We start from the raw sequence: 23,742 nt of genomic DNA on the forward strand, positions 1-23,742 counted from the left end.
AGCCCTAAGGTGTCTTCCCACGTCAAGCTTCGTGTGTCTAAACCTCAAATTCGTCGAACTGTCTCTCTTTCCCACGTGGCCTTTCCCGAAGCCTCTCTGGTTCTGCCAGCGCCCACCCCACAGGCCTCACCCGCCCCGCGCCTCCGCAGCTGCCCGCAGCCTGTCCACCCACCAGTTGGAGTCTCCCTCACGGGTGCTGCGGGCCGGGCCTGGCACGCCGGGCACAGAGCCCCAGGGACCTGCTGAGGCACCGTGGCGCACTGAGGCCGCTCGGCTGTACATGCGTCCAATGGGGCCAGGCCGCGGACCTTCGCCTCTGGACGTTTCATTCGAAAAGCTAATCGCTGCCAGATAACTCACCCGAAGTCTGAGCACTACTTCAGTTTTATTTTATTTTTTTTAAAAAGATTTATTTATTTATTTATACAAGCACTGGGTACGGTCAGAAGCGTTGGAGGGTGAGAGAATTCACCAGAGCCAGAGCGGGGAGCAGAACAGGCAGAAGGACCGAAGCACACTGCTGAGGGGAGCAGCGGGTGGCGGGAGAGGTCTGCGCGCCATGTGGGACCCTCCTCCGGTGGCCGGGGAGCAGCCGGGGATCGAACCGGCGCTGCAGAGGCCGCGGGCAGCTTCACAACCCAGCGCTCAACCGCTGCGCCACCGGGGAGGCCCACTTTATCAATCTTAAACTCCACCTGGCAGTCTTTAGCAAATGTCGCCTTCCTAACCGCGGCAGGATCTGTTTCCAGATGGAAAGCCGCCACGCCGGGTAAGCTGGTGTAGGCCACTCAGACACGCAGGACACGCAGGGCCCGTGGCCGCGGAGGCTCCAGGGAGGACATCCCCCGTGTGCACCCCCCGCCCCGACACCGGAGCACCTTTGCTTTCATTAAATTTTGGCATCTCTGAAAGCGCAGTGGCCTTGCCATGCCCAGCACGTCCTGGCCCGCGGGCGCGGGGTCGCCCTGAGAGCAGGTCGGGCCAGGGAGGGGAGGGGTGCAGGCGCTCCGGGCGTGGGAATGAAGAAGCTGTCACCGCAGCCAGAACAGCTGCAGAGCCCGGCCTGCGCGCAGACGCCAGCAGCAGGTGGCGACCGAAGCCTGGTCACACCTCCCCTAGACTGTCCCCTCCGCCCAGCCGCACTGCAGGGCAGCCCCTGCCGCACCGCTCCTCCTTCACACCCGCGGCTTCACGAGATGGCCCTGCTCGCGTGGCGCACGCCACACTCCTCCACGGCACCGTCCCCCGGCGGGGCCCCTCTCGGAGCAGTGGGGCTCACCAGAGCAAGTGGGGTCCCCCAGACTCTTGGCCACCGGCTGTGTCTTAAGCTGCACAGCCTTTATTTCTACAAAGGCCTGACGACCCCTTGACCAGCACGCCAAGGGGCAGGTCTTGTGACCTGGAAGGGAGGCTGCCAGGCCCCAACCTTACTGTCAAGAAGGCGTGCTCTGAGCTCGCGGGTACCTGAGCTAAGCGCACATGAACAACCGGAATCAAATAATCATGACACACGCACTATGCACCCCACTCCGTCCTCCTCCCACTGTCCTCCTCCCAGGGTCCCCCTCTCACTGGCCCCTCCCACTCCATCCTTCTCCCGCTGGCCTCCCTTCCGCTGTCCTCTTGCTGGGATTTTCCTCCTCGCACCCGCCCCGTGGTCCATGCCATGTGCTCATTTCCCTGGGTCTCCCCCACACCCAAGCTCGGCCAGAGCAGAGGGCAGCCCTGGCCCCGCCTCGGCAGACAGGGCCCAGCTTTACCCCTCAGTGATGGAGGCAGCCGCCCCAGAGAGAGGGGCGCATGGCCTTGCGGGCGCCCCTTCCGCATGCGCACTCCGGGGGCACCGCTCCTGCATGTTTTTGGGCAAGAAGAGTGGTCTCCAACATGAATGGTCTGAGATGATAATGCTAAACTTCCAGCCCTGGGCTGGGCATTATTTTGGACAAGACCTGGCCTTTGGGGACTGATGCATTCGCTCCAAAACAACAGGCCTCAGACCACAAGGGCACGGAGCTGCCCTCCGAGAGGACATCTGATTCCACCGCCAAGTCACGGAAACCGCCCGCGACCCGGCGCCGGATAAGCGCACCAGCCGAGTGTGAGGCCTCGCTGGCGGCCGGCTCGGTGGGGACCCTCCCGGGCGAATGTGCGCGCCAGGCCTGGTGGGACAGTCCGCAGGGACACATCACGCCGCGCAAGGATGCAGATGCATGAGGGGGTTGCGCCGCCTCGGGAAGAGGGGAGCCCCACCCCCCGAGACAGCTCAGTGGCCACAAGGACAGGGAGGACGTGACACCAGCACGGGCGGGACCTTAAATGTCACGCCTGTCAACAGACTCCTGGGTGGAGGTCAGGGGCGGGAGCGGAGAGCTGGGAACCAGTTAGGTGGGTCCTGGAGATGCAGACGCTCACCCTCTCCCCTCAACACCCCTTTCGAGCCTTGGGGAGGGGGTGGTGAACAGACAAACCGGTACATCCAGCCCTTGGGACATTATTCAGTGACAAAAAGAAATGAGCCAGCCAAGTCCAAGGGCAAGGAGGAGCCACGCGTGGTGCTCAGGGGAGCAGTGGGCGGCCACCCCCGCCCTGGGAGGGCGCCCAGACAAGGATACCGTGGGGCTGTGGGGTGGGGGGGGAATGGGGCCTGCTCCGTGGCGGGAGCAGCCTTCTCTGGTGACGGTGGGCACGGCCCGCCCTTAGCAAAACCCCGCGGAAGGAACAACGCAAGGCGGACCGGGACGCGGCGGCCAACAACGTGTAGTTCCTCGGCTGCGGCAAACGCACCCCCGCAAGCTGTTGGGGGGCTGTGCCCGTCTCCCGCTTACTGTCTGCTCAGTCTTCCCGTCAACCTGACACGGCCCTGGATGGGGCAGTTGACGGGAACAGAGCACGCCGGCGGCAGGGCGGGGGTCCCGGGCCCTGGGCACACGCTGGGCGTGGGGTCTGCGGCGCTCACGCCAAGTTGCCTCCTGAGGACGTTTTGCCGCAAGGCTCCATCGTGCTGCTCTCAGGCCTCGCGAAGCCCCAGGACTAATTGAAAAGGGCTGCCCGGGGAGCGCGCCCCCCTCGGGCCAGTGCTGGGCACACAGTGCTGGGACAGCTGCCGCATCCTCAGCTCCAGCCGGCCCTGGGGGACCCCGCCACCCTCCCAAGACCGGGGGATCCACCCAAGGTCATGGACCCGCTCAGCTCCAGAGCCAGCTTTCCGCCTCGCCTGCTCCAAAGCGCACGCTCTGAGCCGCTGCTTCACGGCGAGAAGAGAAGGCCAAGGCTTGGCAAAGTCTCCGTTTCTCTACGCGCGCCCTCTCTGGCTTCCCCCTCAGCCAAGGATTAAGGCCAAGTTAATCCTTACAAAAGGGAGCCGGAAGAATCATGGCATTTTCTAATTAATCGATATTATTTGACTAAAACTATCTAAATGTTGTAATTACATTTTCTTCGCCTTTCAAAAACTGAAATCTTGTTTACCAACAGTCCTCAGGAAGAAAAACATATTTCTTTGTAATATTCAAGAAAACATCTTTTTCTATGCATTAAACAAACAAACCAACCAACCTATCTACTCCGAGGTACACACCCCAGAAAATTACAATCATGTATTGTATTCACACACCAACGGGAACACGCGCGTACAGCAGCGTTAGCTGAGGCAGCCAAAAGGCGGAAGCAGCCCAGGCTGAGGCGCACACGCAGCTAACCCTGAAGGGAACATGACGCAGCCATGAAAAGGCGGGAAGTGGGCAGCCACGCGTGACGAGCCTTACCCATGCTGTGCCAGTGAAAGCAGCCAGACGCGACAGGCCCATCTGCCGAGGGCTCCATCGCGGGAAACGCTGAGAACAGGCAGTAGCTCCGCGGCCGCCCCGAGCAGTGGATAAGGAAAGCCGGGGGAGACTGCTAATGGGCCCCGAGTTTCTTTCTGGGGTGATGAAATGTGTTAAAACAAGACAACACTGAGGAGCTACACAACTCTGAATGGTTCACAGTAAAAAGGGAGGTTTCCTGCTTCGGGAATTATCCGCCATACAGCCGTGAATTAAAACCAACATCTGGTGATGGCAACGACTCAACCGCTACCGTCAGTAGCATACTTTCCCCAATGGAAACAACTTTAAATGAACATAATATTTCCTTGTGTACATTTTGCTTTTTCGGAGTCACAAAGATTTCTAGTCACAAATCCTGTTTTTTCATGAGTTTCCACAGCACCCGCCACCCCGCGCCACAGCGAACCCCGCCTGCAGGCGCAGTCAGACCACAGAGGAGAAGACCCCTCTGTCCCCCCCCACATTGAGCTCTCAGACCCGGCCCCCTGCTCTGTAACTGGATCGTGGTGCCGCAGAGTTGCCCCCCACCCCAGCCCCACTGTGGGAAACGAAGCAGAAGCAAGTACGGGGGCCCCGTGCCGCTGACGAAGAAGAAAAGTCAAGAGAGGGGGCTTGGGCTGGGGGGCTGCCGCAGGCACCGGCACCGTGCTCATCAGCGGAGCCGAGCGCCGCTGGGAGTGTCGCGGCAAGGGTGCCTGAGACTCGTCGGAGCAGCTGGTCAGTGATGACCGCACCCTGGGCTCAGCACCCATCGCACAGGGGAAACGAACACTAGCTCCTGGGCCTCCACTCGAGGCCTGCCCTGAGGAAGAGGCCAGCCCAAGTGGTGTCGTCAACCTTAAAAAGCAAAACCTCTGGGGCCTCCCCTGGTGGCGCAGGGGTTGAGCGCTGGGTTGCGAGGCTGCCCGCAGCCTCTGCAGCGCCAGTTCGATACCCGGCCACTGGTGAGGGTTCCACAAAAAAAAAAAAAAAAAAAAAAAAGCAAAACCCCCAGGCCTTCCTGATGCCCTGATGGTGCAAGAAGCACCGTACTATGAAGCCATCTGCAGCCTCTGCAGCACGAGTTCGATCCCCGGCCGGTCAGGGACCAATCCACATGGCGCAGCAGACCTCTCCTGTCCACGGCTCCCCTCAGCAGTGGATATCAGTCAGTCTGCCTGTTCTGTTCCCCACTCTGTCTCTGGTGAATCCTCTCACTCCCCGCATCTCTGGCCTGCACCCCAGCTCTTGTGTGCATAAATAAATAAACCTTAAAAAAAAAAAAAGCAAAACCTCCCTCCAACGCGCCAACATTTAAGCAGGTTCCCACAGTTAAACGGCTTCTTCATGTCTTACACTCAGGAAAGGTGCCTGGTGGCAGTTTTCATTTTTCCAAATCCTGCTGTTAGTGACTTATTTTAGATGTTTAAGATAACACGAAGGTTGGTAGCCAGATCTCAGAAAGAGAAGCTGGTGTCTCGGGGCTCACGGTGTGCGGGGCCAGGCCTCCCTTACCCGCTGTGCCTGCCACCCGATGGGCGCTAGGACGGCCCTGTCCCTGCAGACAGACTGAAGGACGCCAGATCACATGACCAAGAAGTGCCAGGCACAGAGTCCAACCAGGAGCATCTGACTCCGCGGCTCAGGTCTCCAGGCCAGCAGGCCAGGAGCGAGGGCGCTGAGACTGCCGAGCAGGGGGAGAAATGACAAGTTTTCATCTTCACGAGGCAACCTCCCCCGCAGGTTCTCAGACAGGAGCATGGACTCAGAGTAAGTAATGGCGGGATCCACCTCGCAGTCATAATAGCATTTACCTCTGAGAAGCAAAACATTTTAAGGATGACAACTGAGCTTCATCACAGAACCAAAGGTGGCCACACTCAACAGCCCAGTCCACCTCCGGGCAGAGGCCCGGGGCAAAGACCCACACTGGGGATCCGACACAAGGGGACGGGCCACGGAGGAGACAAGGCTGCCAGCAGTTGGGGTCGGGACAATTTTAATTTTATAAGAGACAGTTAAAAAGGGCCTCGCTGCAGGAGGCGAGAGAGCGAGCGGCAGAGAAGCCGGAGGAGGAGGACTCGGGCATGGGGACGAGTGCAGAGGCCCTGAGGCCAAGGGGTGCCGGCAGGCCCCAGGGACAAGGCTGGCGGGCCTGGCTGGAGAGCGGGCCGAGGGCGAAAGAGCAGGAGGCGCGGCAGCGGTGCGGACGAGGCCTGCGCTCGGGAGGAGACGGCACGTCCTCGGAAGCCTGGGGCTGAGGGGTGTGCTTGACCGTGGTGGTTCCCGGGCTCACACTGGGGCTCTGGTGAGACCAGAGCGCGAGGGGTGAGCACAGAAACAGGCGATTCCTCGGGGGCTGCCGTAGAAACCCCCGCCCGGCAGGGCCTGGAGCCTGCTGAAGGCAGGTGCTGCGAGAGAGCGGGCGCTGCCCCTGCTGCACGGGAGCCGCATCTGCCCGCCCGGGCCTTCCAGTAAACGCGCTCCGAGGTAGCAGAGCAGGCCACGGCTTCTGCCGCTCCGCTTGTGACTAAGATGAACTTAACGACCAAACTAGCAATTTAAAAGAAGACGCCTGCGGTGCTGAGACGTGCAGGCCTCCTCGAGGTGGGGCAGACCCCCAGCCGCAGCCCCGAAGCCTGCTCGTCCCAAGGCGCCCTGCGCCGCCCGCCCCGCCCCATCCCACCGCAGGCAGGGTCAGGGTCAGACAAGACAGAACAAGGCGGGGACGCGGGCAAGAACGCCGGCTGCAGACCAATCGCCACGCGGGCAGGCCGCCCTGCGCGGGGAGCCGCTCCCTGAGCCCGCGGCGCGGGGCCAAGCGCCTGAGTGGCCTGTTGGGCAGCGCAGGAAGGCGGCTGGATGCTCTGGCCGTGTCCACGCAGAAGGGGAGAGAAAGGGGGTACAGGGGGGCCGGCTTTCCTTCCCTCTTATCTTCCTGCCACCAAACAGCTTCCCGGTCTCAAAAGTAGCGAGCACATCACCGTGGGCCAGCGCTCAGGACACTCTCACAAAGATGCGCATTTTAACCCAGAAATAAATAAAACAGTGTTCCCTGAGGTGTCGTTCACGCTCATCCTGTCCAGAGCACATGCCACAAGCTGCCCTGTGAGGCGCCTGGCGCCACCCCTGCTCTCCAGAGGTCTAGACAGTGGCCAACACCCATCACCACGCGTGTGAAGTTGTTCAGAAGAGGAGAAAAAAAAAATTTCTGGTAATTGTTTTAGAATGACCGTCCACTACATGATCTTTCCCAAAGTGTCCAATTCAACGGGCAGGTGCGTGCAGAGACGGACTCAGGCTAACAGAGCCCAGGGGTCAGGCCAGCTTAGAGACAGACCATGGAGGGTGCCAGGAGGAGCTGCACCTGGCCACTGCCCAGCCCCCACAGGAAGGAGCCGATCTGAGCTGAAAGTGTCTCACCAGGAACAAAGCCCAGACTGAAATCAGGTTCCCAGCCCAGCTCCTGCTCCCTTCCAGCCCTTGATTTAGTTACACTGTTGACTGGATGCGAGACATGCAAAGGTCTGGTAGGACCCTAATGTACAATGTTCTCCAGCCTCTAGTTCCTCCCTCTCTTACTTTAATACCTGGCAATAATTATGGTCACTGAAAAGGTTAGGGAAACCCTTAGGACTTCCACATTTATAGAGCTAAAATGAAGTCACAAAAGAGAGCCGTGACACAGAAGCGCAGAGACAGGCACACGAGACACACTCCCGTGCGCTCCGCCACCCTCCCCAGGGCACCGTGGGGGCAGGGGCTCTGGGAGTGTAAACTAAGAGACACCTGATAAGAGGAAACGCATCCAAGACATACAACCGGGTGTGATGGGGTGTAATCAAGACCCAAATGTGACGCCACTCTGGATGGGAAAGAAAAACGGGCCAGACGGCCAGGATCACCCACAAAGATGGAGGCCCCCACACGCCCAGAGGCTGGGCGCCCAAGGGAAAGCCCACCTGCAGAAGCACTATTTCTCCCAGAACAAAGCAACCCCGAGGGTCGAGAGGCACAAGGCAGTAAGCACTTTAAACATCAGGTCAAAAGAGAAAACAAAAATCTATCTTTTCTCATGGACCGTCCCGGCAGCCATCTGCTCCCAGTGGGACAGCAAGACTCCCAGGACGCGCCGCCTTCCCACCTCGAGCGATTCTTTTCCAACCTTTGCTCCAACAGGAACATTTCCCACATCAAGTGCAAGTGGTCGGCCGCGCTGAGCCCATTTTACAGATGAAAAGAAGGGTCAAGAGAGACCCGAGACCCGCTCGAGGTCCGGGCCTGACCCCAGGGCACTGCGACCTGGCAGCACCGCCCCCCTCTCCGCCCGCCCGTCAAGGTGAGGTGTGGCGTGGTTTCTCACAAAGGACAGTGGGCTGGGGCGGCCACGTCATGCAGCATGCGTGGCTGGGGGTCTCTGTCCTGCCACACGCTTGTGGACCGTGAGGCCTCCGGCCGCCAGATCCGTGCTCCCTGACAGTCAAGATGCTGCACTGAGCAGCCGGCTGGCACAGAGCCCGCCATGTTCCAGGATGTGTCCCATGCAGCGTCTCCGGGGACTCACCCTCCTCGCTCAGCGGCCCTGGTGCAGGCTGCATGTGGACAGCAGCCGAGACTTGGGTTTGTGCCAGGGTGGACCAGCCACCGGGATGTGCTGTCGCGGCCTCCTCGGGGTGGTAGTGGCTAGGGTCTCGCTGTAGCAGTTTTGTTTTTGTTTTTTTAAAGATTTATTTATTTATTTATACAAGCACTGGGTATAGTCAGAAGCGCAGGAGGGTGAGAGGATTCACCAGAGCCAGAGCGGGGAACAGAACAGGCAGACTGACAAAATACACTGCTGAGGGGAGCAGCAGGTGGCAGGAGAGATCTGCGGGCCATGCGGGACCCTCACTGGTGGCCGGGGATCGAACCGGCGCTGCAGAGGCTGCAGGCAGCTTCATAGCCCAGCGCTCAACTGCTGCGCCACCAGGGGAGGCCCTCGCTGTAGCAGTTTTTGCTCTCATGTCTGAAAACCTACTTCGCGGGATGGTGACGCGGGAGCAAGGCGTGTGGGTTGGGGGCACACTCGGGCTTTGCACTCAGCTCCACCAGCTCCCGTCCCGCCTCTGCCACCCTGGGCGCTGCTGGGTCTCCTGGGGCCTTGCTGCTTGCGGGTCTTGTGCGGTCAGGCGGAGACCCTGACCTGTCTCCGCCGCGCTCAGTGGCATGGGCACGGGGCATTTGAAAGGTGTTGTTTTGGTGGCTGCCTCGTTCCTCGTAATGGTGTCTTCACAGGTGACAGGAAGTGTCCCATTGAAATTTTGTGAGGACTTTCATCGATGTCTTTGGGTAACTAATTTTCTCATTCCCTGCAACATTGAGGCTGCTCAACAGCCACAGAAACAGTGTAATTAATAATGAAAGTATCTAGGATTACAATTAAAATTAGGGAAATTTGAAAGGCTGGCTTATCAACACTCCCTCGCGAGCACCATCACGGCTCAGGCACGCCGCCTGGGGCGCCTATCAGCCCTGCTGCGTCGGGGAGACTTGTTGGCTCTGCCTTTCTTGCCATCTATTCTAATATACTGGGCCATTCTGAGTTTCTCCCATTATTTTTTTTTAAAGATTTATTTATTTATACATACAAGAACTGGGGTACAGGCCAGAGGTGCAGGGGGTGAGAGGAGTCACAAGAGACAGAGTGGGAAACAGAACAGGCAGATCGACAGAAACACACTACTGAGCGGAGCAGCGGGGAGATAGGAGAGGTCTGCTGTGCCATGTGAGTCACCTCCCTGGCTGGGGATCAAACTTGTGCTGTAGTGGCTGAGGTGAGCGTCATAAGATGCGTCTTAACCCTTTGCGCCACCAGGGAGGCCCCGAGTTTCTCCCAATATTGATAAATAGAACATCAGGGCCTTCCCTGGTGGCGCAGCGGTTGAGCGCTGGGCTGCAAAGCTGCCCACAGCCTCTGCAGTGCCGGTTCGATCCCAGGCAGCTGGCAAGGGTCCCACATGGCACAACAAACCTCTTCTGCTGCGCCCGTTGCTCCCCTCAGCAGTGTATTTCATCAGTCTGCCTGTTCTGCTCCCCGCTCTGTCTCTGGTGAATTCTCTCACCCTCCTGTGCTTCTGACTGCGCCCAGTGCTTGTATAAATAAATAAATCTTAAAAAAAAAAAAAAAAAAAGAACAGCAGAAGTAAAATCTGAATATAGACAGACAGCTATTCAGCAGCTGGAAGACAGTTTAAAGGAGGTTCTTTGTCGCCTGCAATGGAGTGTGGCTGGGACAGCCCCTCTATGGTTGGGGTTACTTAAATGTTGGGTTCGGGCCAGTGGGACGTGGCATCTGATGGAGGCGGTGCAGCTGGGACAGCAATCACGGCCTGACTGGCTGCTGTGCCCGCTGTCCAGTCTTCAGGTAAATGCACTCCATTTAGAGTGTGACTTGCCCCCGCCTGCAGCTCTGCCCACCCTGTATCCCCCTTGGGGGGGCTGCCAGCCACGTGCAGTCCCTGCTGTGGGCTTTTGGGGACCCTTCCTGTCTCCATGCCAGGCTCTGGTCCACTGGTGACCGTGCAACACGCTCCTCTCACACCCATGCAGTCTTGGCCGCATGCAGTCCTGGCTCTCGAGTCTGCGTGCGGCCGGTCCGCTTGCAGTGGACTCTTGGTGTCCTGCGATTACTTGCCACTGGAGCTGAGCAGCCCCTCGCCCCGCACTGTTGGCAGAGCGGGCCTGCCCCGCTGTGCTTCCAGCCGGAGCCTCAGACAGCCGACCCGATGGGCGCTGAGGCTCCAATGGGGTAGCTGGGAGGGAAACGGGTTTTCTTCAGTAGCAAGAGGAGCTGCTCAGGCTTTTGACCTAAGGGCAGCACAGCTGGGGACACAGCTAAAAGTTGAACGGAAAAATGAATGTTTCCCAGTTTCTTTTCGTTCTGTGATACCTTGTTACTGACGTCTCTTATTCTGGACAGAGCTTCGTGGTGGCTGGCCCCACGGAAAAGCCACGTCTCAAGGAGGCCTCGGCTGATGCTCAGAGGTGGCCTGGTGCTGGAGGGTGCCAACCCCACGGTGCCCCTGCCATGAGGTCAGGGGGAAAAGGCCAAATCCTATGCCCTCAGTTTCTCGGAGGGTAACCTGGATATTTAGATCTTTGCAAAATCTCACTGCCCTCACACCCCTTTCCCCTCCCCCAGCGGCACCCAGCAGTGTACATTTAAGTGCCTTACGCTTTTGTTTGGAAAATTTCCACTTGTGATTTCAAGCACTGTTTGCCATGAATCATGGCTTGAGTCCCTGTTACTGCAGAGTGATGTGGGGTGAGACACTTCGCTGGGAGAAACCTTTCTGGAGCTGACTTCTTGTGAGGCAGCATCAAGCTGAATCAAGGGTCTCCCGTGAAAGGAAGGGGAGCTGCTGGAGAAGCAGGTGGGCTTGCGTGCTGAGCTGGAGGGAGGTGGGCCCGGCAGTGCTGGGCAGCGCAGGTCGGAGTTGGGTTTCTATTTCCCGGGCGTCGTGGAGGCCAGCAGTGTCCAGTGGGGGCACATAGCACAAGAGTGACACTCATGAAGTTCACACCCTGGGACTTACCTGCATGCCAGCGCGCCAGCCAGTGGGGGTGCGTCGTGTCCAGGCGGCCCACAGCCTCCGCCAGGGGACGCAGGGCAGGTGGGTTGGCCACAGGGCCTCTGGTGCAGACCAGGTGGCAGGCTCCAGCCCCGGTTTGGCACTACTCACCATGTGGACTGGACAGGTGCCACGTGCTGCTGCAGCTACAACCCTCGCTGGAAAGCAGCAGCGCCTGTCTCTAAGACCACATGGCAGGGCTGCACAGAGAAATCATGTGCAGCCATAAAAAAGTAGAACTTTGTATATTCTCATGGAAAAAAGGCCCAAAATAAGGTATTGGCTGAACATTGACAACCCACTTAATACAGTCTCATTGTAAGAAAGAGGGACAGTGTTTTGGGATGCAGAAACAGGTCCGAAAGGGTTGCTGAAAGCGTCGGTTTATAGAGGGTCTGTCTGGTTGACTCTTCAAAACAATTACCCATGCTGATTTGCCATTAAAATAATTAAGGTAATGATTTAAAAGAAAGAAAAACCTTCTTCCCAGGACTGACGCAGAGAGGCGCACAGAGGAGCTGGGGGAGGGCTGCTGGACGCTGGAGGCAGGGCCCTGAAGGCCACAGATGGGGCCTGTGGTTTGAGTTTCCACTGCCAGCCAGCTCCTCAGTGCAGCATCTTGACTGTCGGCGAGCACGGATCTGGCGGCCGGAGGCCTCACGGTCCACGAGCACTTGGCAGGACAGAGACCCCTGGCCATGCGTGCTGCGTGACTTGGCCACCCCAGCCCACTGTCCTTTGTGGGAAGCCATGCCACACCTCACCTTGACAGGCAGGGGCGAGGGGTGCTGCCAGGTCGCAGTGCCCTGGGGTCAGGCCCGGACCTCGAGCGGGTCTCGGGCCTCTCTTGACCCTTCTTTTCATCTGTAAAATTGGGCGCAGTGCGGCCGACCACTTGCACTTGATGTGGGAAATGTTCCTGTTGGAGCAAAGGGTTGGAAAAGAATGGCGCGAGTTGGGACGGCGGGATGGCGGAGTGTCCCGGGAGGCTCTCTTTCCCGCTGGGAACAGATGGCTGCGGTGACGCTCCATGACAAAAGCCAAACGCCGGAGGTTTGGCGTCAAATCGAGCCCACCCCACCCTCGTGAGGCCCCCAGGTCGGCCACGGGCAGACCCCGCTGACAGCCACAGCAGCAGGTGCAGCCGGGACGAACGCGGCGGCAGGTTCTGGACTGAGGCAGGCAGCCGCAGACGCGCGTCTAAAGGTCAGCTTCATGACGTGTGGATTTGACCAAGACAAAGACGGTATGGTCCGGCAGAGGAGGTGAAAGTAAGCAGCTGACAGTTCCCACAAGCATCCTGCGTCCCCAGCGCCCTCCTCCGCGGTGGGCCTTCGCATCCCCCTGACGAGCCTGCAGGTCTCTCTGTCACCCTCAGGTTAGAGATAGGAACTGAGGGGTCCGGCAGCTTGACCCAAGGTCAGAGAACCAATGAATGGTGGCGCCAGGGCCCACACTGAGGGCTGGAGCCAAGGCTGGCCCAGGGGCCCCAGAGGCCGTGCCTGCCCGGCAGAGCCGCTCCCGATGCCACAGGCAGACCACCAAGCATTATCCTTCCCGCAGGAACCTTGCTCCGTGCCCTCTGCCTTGACAACAGGCTACCAGGCCTTCCCAGGGCCCTGCCCGCCACCAGCTGGCCTCGCCTCACTGCATTGGCCATGCATAGGCCTCTTGCTCCCTGGCAGGCTCCTGCCACAGGCCGTGCGTCTTCTGTGCCCCACGACCCCCGCACTCGTCACAGCCCTGCCGAGGCTTCAGCCTCCCCCAGCAACAGCAGCAGGCGCCAGGCACGGGCCTGTGGGACTATGTGCTGCTATTTCAAACGCCATCTGCTAAGTTGAAGCCAGCGCCTGGCGTGCCGCGACGGTGCCACAGTCACAAACCTGGGGGCTGAGCGGTCTGGCTGGCTGGCCAGCGGGCAGGAGCACCTTCAGTGAGCGGGGGACCTCAGCTGGGCCCAAAGCTCTGGGCCTCAGGCCTCCACAGGAACAGCGACGCCAACCAAGGCTGGCACGGGGCCCGGCAGAGCCGCTGCCCTCAGGAGAGCCACCGCACAGACACCTGTAAGCTCAGTGTAAGTGCAGCGACGGAAGCTCGTAGGTGCAAGTCCTTGGGTGACCAAGGCCTCGCGTTCCCCTTCTGTGGGTTTTTGGACATCGGCGGCTAGAAATCATTTTATGATTGTACGTGTGATACGTTTATAGTTTTTGTTTTAAAAAAAACCTACAATGAAAAACTCCTTCCAGTCTTCATGTTTTGTTTATTAGGCCATAAATTCAAGCGTAGCCTGGACTTAACCACTAACTAGCAATGACGGTGAACGCCCTCAGGGTGCTCCCAGCCACCATCAGGCAGCGTGTCCCCCCCGGGGCCATCTCAGCTCTGGGGCACTGACCTCCTGATGGCACCTGCTCCAAGTCACCTGTGGGACCAACCACGAGCGCCTGGGGATACCCCGCCAACTCTTCTCACAGGTGAGAAACTGAGGCCCCGGAGATCAAGTGCAAAGGTTGCACAGAGACTGACCAGTAGGGCGGGGACCTGTCTTTCTTCTTCCGCTCACTGCGGTCATCACACAGCCGCTGATGGCGCAGGACAAGGAAGGTCTGCTGCAGGCCCCGAAGCGCCTCCACAGGGTCAGGAGCAGGGATGCTGGGATGGGGATGTCTGCTGAGTACAGGCATGTGCTACGGCGCCCACAGCCTTCAGCAACCAGGCCCACAGGCTGGCAGGGCAGAAAAGGGCAACTCCAGCCACGCTGTGCCTCCTGAGGAAGGGCCCGGAGGGCAAGGCAAACGCTGTCACCAGGACGCGCTCCTCACGGAGACACCTCTTCAGAGCCGACTCCAGCCCCGCCCAGCGCCCGCCCGACGCCCCCGCACAGGCTTCGCTGCAAAGCATTCAGTGTCTGCCAAGAAAGCATGGTGCGGACTGGCGACAGAGCGCGTCCCGTCCACGGCCTGAGTGGCCATTTCTGATTAAACTCTTGTTCAGGTGTGCTTCAGCCCAGACCTGAGGGCCTGCCAGGAAATGAGCTCTAAGTCCACCTTTTTCTGGCAAAACATTTAAAAAATGGCCTCCCTGGTGGCGCAGCGGTTGAGCGCTGGGTTGCGAAGCTGCCCGCGGCCTCTGCAGCGCCGGTTCGATCCCCGGCTGCTCCCCGGCCACCAGAGGAGGGTCCCACATGGCGCGCAGACCTCTCCTGCCAAACGCTGCTCCCCTCAGCAGTGTACTTCGGTCCTTCTGCCTGCTCTGCTCCCCGCTCTGGCTCTGGTGAAGTCTCTCACCCTCCCGCGCTTCTGACTGTACCCAGTGCATGTATAAACAAAACAAACAAATAAATAAATAAATAAAACATGCCTCTATTTAAAAAAAAAAAAAAATGTTCTCCATTGACAACAAATGTGAATGACTCCAGCACTAGACTGCCTTGCCCCGTCCATAAACAGATCCCCAGACACAAACTTGTCCGGCACATACGGTCACAGGAGGCCGTGCAGGCCCCTGGAGACTTTCTCCATCCCTGAGCATTCGGGTCTCCCGCTGGCCTCAGCCCCCCAGCCTACATGGCCGTGGTACTGGGCCTGACCAGCGAGAAGTTGCCAGACATGACGCGCGGCCAACAATTCTCATGCAGGCAAAGCCAAACAGGCCCTAAAGCTGTGCTGACATGGGGTCCCTGGAGGGGCCAGGCTGAGCACCTCAGTGCAGCCTGAAGCGAGGTGTGCAGGGCCAGCTCCGCGACTCACACCGGGTCACAAAGGCTTCGTGCAAAAAAGTAAAATATCACAGTGTCAGTGTTCCATATTAACTGCATGTTAAAATCACAATATTACTATTACCTTGAGTTAACCGAAGGAAGACACTATTCTCACGTATTTACTAGAGAATTGCATTGGCGGCTCACGCATTCCCGGGAGCAGCTCTGCTCCGCACAAACGGAGCGAAATCTGACCTAGCCTTCCAATGACTCATCGTGATGACAAGTACACAGTCAAGTGAGAAAATCTTATTTCTATCTCAGATGCATAGTTTAAGATAGTGTCACATAAGAAAAATGCCATGTTCCTAAAACCTCCATTAAATTTACAACCAACTCCAACCGTGCTAATAGTGGAAGGACTTGATCCTGTAAGCAGTGTTTTAAAGATCAAGAATGAAAAAACAAAAAGAAAGGCCACAAAAGAGGGGCCAAGAGAATACCATGTTTCTAGAAGGCATTTTAAAGCAAAAGCAGTGTGTTTGAAATAGTTTATAGGGCTGTTTCTTTTTTTTTTTGATAAAATGGTATTTGAGTATTTTGACTTCTTACAAAGGAAACCTGGTAAGACCAGCGCCTCTAATCAAGTGGGTGGAGTTAAAGTATCTGCATGCACCATATGGAACATGCAAGCAAGTCTCTTAACGGAGTGTTTGTAATTAAACATTATACAATAAGTAACAGATACGTTATACCTGTGTTTCAACGTTACCATGGCAGCAAATTATATCAATCACCTACGATAGGATCTAATCAAAGTGTCAACATTCCAAAACACCTTGCTTTTTCCAAATCCGGCCAGTGAGCTGCTTTCCAAGGCCTTATCTCGCAGAGGTTAAACTTAGACCTTGACGACTCAGACCCATAGCAACACCAGGAGCGTTTGCACGGCGTTTGCACGGCGTTGTTTGACAAGCACTTCTGGACCCATCATCCTTTTTCATCCCCGGGCGGCCCCCAGATATTCACTCCTCCTTGGAAGGGAGCCCCAGGCTCAGAGGCCTTGGCTTTCAAGGTCACTCCGCTAAAGAGAAGCAGAACCAGTACCTGAGCCCCGTCCCGGGCATCCCCTCCACGTCTCCGGGGCCCGACACGCGCGCATCCGGCGGAGCCTCCGCAACCCCGACAGGCGCGGGGCCGGGCGGGCGCTGAGGCCGCGGGGTCCGACCTGACCGCGCCGAGTGCCGGGGCAGCCGGGCCGGGGAGGTGGGATCGCCGCGCGGCAGGAAACGCCGTGAACGCTCAGGAAAACGCTCTGGTCTGAACGTCCTTGGGTGCAGCCGGCGGGGCAGCGGCGTCCGCCCCGGGCGCGCAGAGAAACGGCCGTTTCCTCCGGAACGCGACGTTCTCCCGGCGCGCCGCGGGGTCCCCTCGGCGACCGCGCCGGCCCCGGCCCCCGCCCCGGCCCCCCCGCCCGCCGCCCCCCGCGGGCCGCGCCCGCCGCGTCCGCACTCCCGCCGCGCGGGCGCCGGGGGGGCCGGGGCCGGGGCCGGGCGGGGGCGGCGGCACCGCGCCGGCGGGCGCGCCCCGCGAGCCCAGGTTTCCGCGGCGGGCGGGACGCGGGGCCGGGCGCCCGGGACCCCCAGCGCCGCCCCAGGGAGCCGCCCCGGCCCGCCGCCCCGGCCCGCTCCCGGGCGCACCCCCGTTCCGGGGGCCCCTCCCCGGCCGGCGCCCGCGACCCCGCGGCGGGGGCGCCTCAGGGAGGGCCTCGCCCCGCCGCCCCGCCCCGCCCCGCCCCGCCCCGCGGCGCTGACAGCCGGCGCCGCCCGCACCTGCCGCCGCCCGGCCCCGCGCCCCGCGCGCCCCCGCGCGCCCCGCACCCACCGGCATCATCGCGGCGCGAGCCCGCGGCGCCCTCCGCCGCCTGACAGGACGCTCGGCGCCGCCGCCCGCGCAGGCCCGCGATGGCCGCCGCGCTCGGGCCCCGCCGCGCCGAGGCGCGGGCGCGGGGGCTGCGGAGCCCGGGCCGGCCTGAGGCGGCCGCCCGCGCGCTGCGTCGCTGTCCCGGGACCGGCCCCGCCGCCGCCGCCGCCGCCCCGGCGCTCCCGGCCCGCCCCGCCCCCGCGCGGCGCCCCCGCGGCCCGGCCGCGCGCGCCGATTGGCCGGGCCGGGCCGGGGGCGGGGCGGGGCGGGGCCTCCCGCCGCCGCCACCAGGTGCGAGCGCGCCAGGGGCGTGCGCGCTCCCGGGGCCGGCGCGCTCCCGCGGCGCACGCGCCCCGCCCGCCCCGCCCCGCCCGTCGGGCCGCGCGCTCGCGGCGGCCCCGGGACCCCCAGTCCGGACGGCGGAGACGCGGGGTGGGCCGGCCCGGCCCCCCGCCCGTCTCGCCGGGGTCGGGACTCGAACCCCGGTGCCCGGAGGCCGGCGGGCGGCACGCGCCCGCTCTGACCGCGGCCTGACCCGGGGCCGGCGCCGGCGGGGCTGCGGGCGCGAGGCGCCCCCCCCCATTCCCCCCCCCCGTCCCCCGCCCCTGCCGGCGGCGCCGTCGGAGGGGCCACACCCGCGGCCTGAACGCCCTTGGGCCCCTGTTCGCGTCCTCAGTGTCCAGGGCGCTCCCCCCAGCCCCGTCTCCAGGGGCACCTGCCCCGCTGGCCGAGCGCCCGTGACCCAGGGCAGGGCCACCGGGGCCGCAGCCCGGCGCGGGGACGGCGGTGATGGCTGCCCGCGCGCCTCGCCGTCCACCTGAGCCCTGGCAAAGGCGAGACTGTGCGTGATGTACTCACCGCGCCGCCCAGAAACTTCCACGAGCATCCAGGATGCGGAGGTCTGTCGATGACCCTAAACCCCAAAGGCCACACATCACCTCGGGAAGCGCACGGCCCCCTGGAGACGCAGCAAGTGGAGGTCGGGTCAGTTTGGAGCCTGCCTGGTCCTCTGGGAGGCTGGAGGCTGCAGGTGGGGCGGGGCAGAGGGAGGCCACCACCACCCCTTCTTGGGGAGCCACAGCCCTCTCAGAGGCCGGGGGCTTAGTGGTTGAGAGGCAGCCTTCCTGTGCCAGACACGGCCCCCGCCCCGCCCTCCCGCGATCTCGGGCAGGTCACATCTATCTCCATCCGCGTCTCTCGGGGGTAATTAGAGCAGTAATAGGACCTGCGTCATGGCATGGGGAGATGCAGACATGATGTACGGAAGCCCCACGCTCGCTTGGGCCCTCGTGGGCGCCGTGGGTGGTAGCTTTCCGTAGGTGTGCCCTCATTAGCGGGCAGGCTGTGTGTGCACATGTCCCTGGGACAGGGCCCACCCGGGGTTTTAAAGTGTGCACAGCTAGACGTCAGTGGCGGAGGGCAAGGCCCTTCTGGAGGCAGGGCTGGAGAGGAGAGGAAGCTGCAGGTATGGGCACCCCCAGGCTGGCCGCCAGCTCTGCCTACCACACTGCGTAGCCCTAGGCAACTTACATGCCATCTCTGGGTCTCAGTTTCCCCATCTGCAACCAGAGAGACTAGAATCCATGATCCTCGAGGGCCTTCCAACTCCGACTCCTCATAGGGAACTAACATCTGCTGGTGAAGGGGCGGCGCTGGCCTGCCAAGCCAAGCTAAGGCAGGGTCACCGGAGAAGTGCCACCAAGCTAAGGCAGTTAAATGGACCTGCTCTCCCAAGAAGGGAAGTCTCGGCCATCGCGGTCCACTCCACCCGTGGAACCTGCCAGCAGAGAGTGGAGACTACTCCGCCCTCGCAGCAAGGCTCCTACGTCCTCCAGACTGACGTCCGTCACAGCTGGCCCTGCTGCCCGCCCCCACCCCTGCCGAGGCAGCTCAGGCCCTTGCCTCCCATCCTGACCGAGGGCGTTCATAATTGGCCTCTCTGTGCCAAACTCCTCCACACCCAAACCACCCCACACGCACACATAATTAGGTCACATCACACACCCCCGCCCTGCAGGCCCTGCTGTGCCTGCCCATCACCCAGGCTGAGGTTCCCAGGAGACCCTTCAGGAGTCTCCGCGACGGGTGGGCTGAGCCCGCAGGGTGTGCCCAGAGAGGCACCTTAGTGTCTGTGAGGCTCTGGAACCCCCTTTCAAACAATTCACAAACAAGAAAGCAAGGCTGCGGGGGCAGCAGGCTGTCCCGGGCAGGCTTGGCGCTTCCGGACCCGGGTGGAGGGGGCATGGGGTGCGCCCTGCCTTTCTCCCCACTCTCTGTGCCTGAGCTGTTTCATAGAGAAAACTATTAAATGCTCTTTACAGCAAATAAAGAGGCCATCTGGGGAGAGAATCAGTATAGATTCTAATTTGCAGCAAGGATTCGTGAAGGGGCCACAGAGCCCGGCCAGTGGTGACTGCAGGTGGGAGTGGGGGCTGGGCAGATGGGCCAGCAGCTGGAGAGAATTTGGCCTGTTGAGATAGTGTTAGATTCTGATTCCACCATGCAGTGAATGGCTTTTCCAGTCAGCTCCCGGCCATTTGCAGACGTGACTAGAGCACCCGTCGCAAGTTTCTGAAAAAATGGTGAGAGCAGAGAAGAGAGCCTGAAAGATTGGGGTCTAAAGCTCCTTCTAGGCTGACATGTATAAATTAGCCCCTAACCAGTCAGGGTGCAGCCAGGAAAACAGAACCACACGAAGGAAAAAAGGAATTAGAAGGAGACCGAGGGCTGCTGCCTTTTAGAGAATAAACTTGCCTTTCAGAGTTCCAGAAGCATTCCCGTATCACCCCTCCTCCGGACCCGCTCCCCCTAACAGCTGCACCAGCGTGGCCGCTCCTCCCTACTCATGGGCCAGCGTGAGCCACCACGAACGAAAGTCCATACTTTGTCCCGACGTCCTCGTGTCCCCGGGAGCCTCGGGACGCCCCGTGGCCCTGGTCCTCTCCTCCCTTCAGGCTCCTGAGACCGGGACCTTCTGCGCCTCACACCTTCCTTGTTTCTTTGACCCGGGCGGCTTGGGCATGATGTAGGCGAAGCCTCACTTGAGCCTTAGCTGATGTTTTCCTCATGATTGGACTGGGGCTGGGCAGCGCGCCACAAAGATAAAATGCCATCTCCGTCCTGTCACATCCAGCGCCCAGAGGAGCAGCATCCCATGGCACTGCCGGTGCTGACCTTGACCGCCCGGTCGCTCTTCTGCGTTACATTTGATTTGTGAACCGGATGATTTTATTACCATTTAAAACTGAAATCCTAAGAACTGGAGGCCTGCGCTAGGTGCCGGGCTGTCAACACAGACCCACAGTCTGGTCAGGAATCTGGAGACTCAAAGGCCAGGATCAGGGTGCTGGCAGGGATGGCTCCCCGGCCCCTCCCCTGGGCTGGCAGACAGCATCCCTCGCCTCTCTGTGTGGTCTTTTCTCTTTGCTCGCACGTGCCTGGTGTCACCCCCCCTTTGTGAGGACACAGCCTCTTGGGTTAGGCCTACCCACAGGATCTCTGTTTGACTTAATTGCCTTTTATTTCTTTTTTTATGGACAAATAATTGTTGTTCATTGTTTATCTCAAGTCATAATCTTTACCTTTCAATCTAGCCAGACTTGGGGGCGGGGGAGAGGAAAACATGGGGCTTGAACACCAGGGAGAACAGTGAGCATAGCAGGTTTCCAGCAGGAGGGGGCGAGGGGGCGCTCTCCTGAGTTATAGAGGGGCCGGCTGGTGGTTAAGTAAAGCACAGTCAGGGTATTAGATGCGTCCAGTAGCAGTGGTGACCTTCTTGCTGGTCTTGCCCTGCCTGGGCCTCAGCCTGTACCCAGCCCGCCTCCACCTTGCTGGAGACCACGTGCTCCAGCCAGCCCGCCTCGGCCAGGCAGGTGAAAAACCGGAACTGTTTGTGTTGAGGCCAGCATTTGCCACTGACAAGATTCGGGGCCCGTGTGCCTCAGGATGAGTCCGCACCGTAGTCGCCCCACAGAGATGTGCCCAGGCCATCACTGTGCAAAGTCCCCGCCCCCCAAGTCCTGGGTCATCCTGACGCCAGGCACCTTTAGAGCAGATCCTGAGACGCGGCCCAAGGGCTGACCGGGACCCCATCGGTGTCCACGTGGGTGTGAAAGCAGGTGTCCTCACGTGGCCACAGAGGTCTTGGGCACCGTTCAGTCCACACCAACTAAGACCCTTCCTGACAGGCTCCCAACTTGACTTTTTTTTCCTTTCTTAAATTTATTTATTTATACAAGCACTGGGTACACTCAGAAGCACGGGAGGGTGAGAGGGCTCACCAGAGCCAGAGCGGGGAATGGAACAGGCAGACTGACAAAATACACTGCTGAGGGGAGCAGCGGGCGGCAGGAGAGGTCTGCGCGCCATGTGGGACCCTCGCCAGCAGCCAGGGATCGAACTGGCACTGCAGAGGCTGCAGGCAGCTTCGCAGCCCAGCGCTCAACCGCTGCGCCACCAGGGGAGGCCCTGCCCACCTGACTTCTTAAGCTAGTCTCTGTGACCCTGGCCCCAGGAGCCTTCTCTCCTGCCCTGCCCTTCCCACTGTCCTGGAAACCCAGCTTGTCTCAGTGCAAATCCCTCATTTCTCCCAAGGGTCTCCAGGGCCCTTGCAGAAGTAACGTCACTGCCCAGGATGCTTAGTGCTGGTCACCAGCCGGCCCCAGGAGCGAGCCCACTCCTTCCAAGCGTCCCCGGAGCATCTGGTGCGGGGCCAGGCCCTGGCCACACGCAGGTCCTCACAGGACGCGTGGTCTGGTCAGGAGAGAACATGACACGCGAGGACACCACCCATAAGGATTAAAGACAACGAAGCCAGATAACGGGGCCTCTGCTTTCACCAGGAGGAGGTGATGCTCGCGCTGGAGCAGAAACAACTCAGAGGGAGCCTGTCGGGGAGGGGAATGCCACAGGGCATGGACGGGTGCTCCGGTGCTCTTCCCAGCAGTCAGCTCAAAGTGGGGGGCTGGGGAGCAGGCAGAGCGCAGAGGTGAGGTCAGGCTTGGGTTTCTGGCCATGAGTCTGGATTTTATTCTGCTGAGTTGGGGAGAAACCTGACTTGTGTTTCCAGTGCCCAGTGGTCACTGCCGGGAGGCTGGCTGGTGTGTGGCAAGAGGGGAGGAGGGAGGCCCCCTAGGAGGTAGAAGGTGGGGGTGGTGGAGAGGAAAGGCCCTTTGGGGAAGAGGGAAGGATGGGATGGGCCCAGACTTCAGCCCAGGATATGGACATGGACCAGGGTGCTGGCTCCCACAGAGCCCTGGACCCCTGATAAGCTGGCACCAGCAGGTCCAGAGTGATGTCCCTGGCCGTGCCATCCCGGGGAGGGGCACCTCTCTGGGCCACCTTCCTCAGTCCAGGTTGGGCCCATGGCCCCTGCAATCCGCGCAGCTCTGCCGGACATCGGGTCTCCCTGGCCTCTCGCCCTGTCTGCCGCCCTCACTGCTTCCTCCCCTGCACCGCCTCCCCTCCTGCCTGGCCAGGCCCGCGAGGTGTTTCTACAGCAGAGACCAGACTGGCCACTCCCCCTGGAACCGCTCAATGGCTCCCACGCCCCCCTCCGGCCAGCCTGCCCCCCACGCGCTCCCCAGGCGGACCCCCAGGCCTCGCGGCGCCCAGCGCCCCGGCCCGGGGCCCTCCCGAGGGGCGGGGCGGCGGGCGCGGCTCCCGTCCCGCGCCCCAGTGCCGGGAGCCTGTGCCCGCAGGTGCTGGCGGAGCTCCAGGGCGGCCCCGGCCGCTCCCCCGGGCGCGGAGTAAGACCCGTCGCCGAGAGCAGGAGCGGCGGGGCGGTCGCGCGTCGGGGCTCGGCCCTGGTGTGGGCTGCAGCTCCCGCGCCCGCACCGGGGGCGCCTCGCAAACGTTCGTGGGGGCGCACGCCCCGCTGCCTCCGCCGGGGACGACCGCAGCCCCAAGCGCCCGGCCGCGGGGGCATCGGGGAGGGCTCGCGGCTTGGGCGCGCTCCAAGCCCGGGGCTTCGGCCTCGCCGGGGCCCAGGCGGGAGCCCAGGGCGGCCCCCTCCGGCCGCGGCCGCGCCAGGCGCGCGCTTCCCCGCGGGGCCGCCTCCCGCCGAGGCCCCGCCCCGCCGCCGAGGCCCCGCCCCTAGTGGGCGGGGCTGGCGGCGGCGCCCGGGGCACCTGTCCGCTCGGCGCGCGCACGCGCACACCCGCCCGCGGGGCAGGGCCTGTTCTTCTTTGACGCGTTGGCTTCCGACCTTCGCCGCCGCGAGCCCGGGCCTGGGCACAGCAGGGGCGGCGGGGGGTGGGGGCCCCGCCCGGAGCGGGCTCCTTGGGGTCTCCCAGCCGCAGCCCCGTCCTTCGTCCTCCCGCGCCCCCCCCCCCTCCCCCCCCCCCCGGCGCGGCGGGGTCGTCCCGCGGCCCCTCCCGGCCGTCCCGCCGCGCCCGGCCGCTCGCGCCCCTCCAGGTGCTTCCAGCCCCGGCGCCGCCCGCGCCCGGGCCGGACGGGGATTCCCGGGGCCGCAGAGCCGCAGAGCGGGACGCCAGGGCCAGCCAGGGCGGCGCCCACCCCAGGGCCGGGACGGAGGGAGGGGGTCGCCGCAAATGGAAGAGCCGCCAAGCAGGTCTGACCTCGGAGCGGGGACCTGGCCTAGTGACACAGCCTGTCCAAGGCCACCCTGGGGGCTCCGGCCCTGGCCCGGCCAGGGCGCTCTGCTGGGCCTACCCGACGTGGTCCACCCCGGGGCCGGGTGGGC

At 61.5% G+C, this 23,742-nt stretch overlaps 1 protein-coding gene across 1 annotated transcript in view; it reads right to left on the reverse strand.

Annotated features, from left to right (window-relative positions):
• Positions 1 to 18,637, reverse strand: part of PPP1R13B (protein phosphatase 1 regulatory subunit 13B) — a 50,784-nt gene extending 32,147 nt beyond the window's left edge. The window contains 2 exon segments of the mRNA XM_054692828.1: positions 17,898 to 17,952; positions 18,570 to 18,637. Of these exon segments, the coding sequence (XP_054548803.1) occupies positions 17,898 to 17,952; positions 18,570 to 18,598 (84 nt within the window). The 5' untranslated portion in view covers positions 18,599 to 18,637.
• Between the last annotated feature and the right edge of the window lie 5,105 nt (positions 18,638 to 23,742).

The sequence above is a fragment of the Talpa occidentalis genome, unplaced genomic scaffold, assembly GCF_014898055.3.
Source record: "Talpa occidentalis isolate TD23 unplaced genomic scaffold, MPIMG_talOcc4v2.1 talOcc4.11, whole genome shotgun sequence".
NCBI lineage: Eukaryota > Metazoa > Chordata > Mammalia > Eulipotyphla > Talpidae > Talpa > Talpa occidentalis.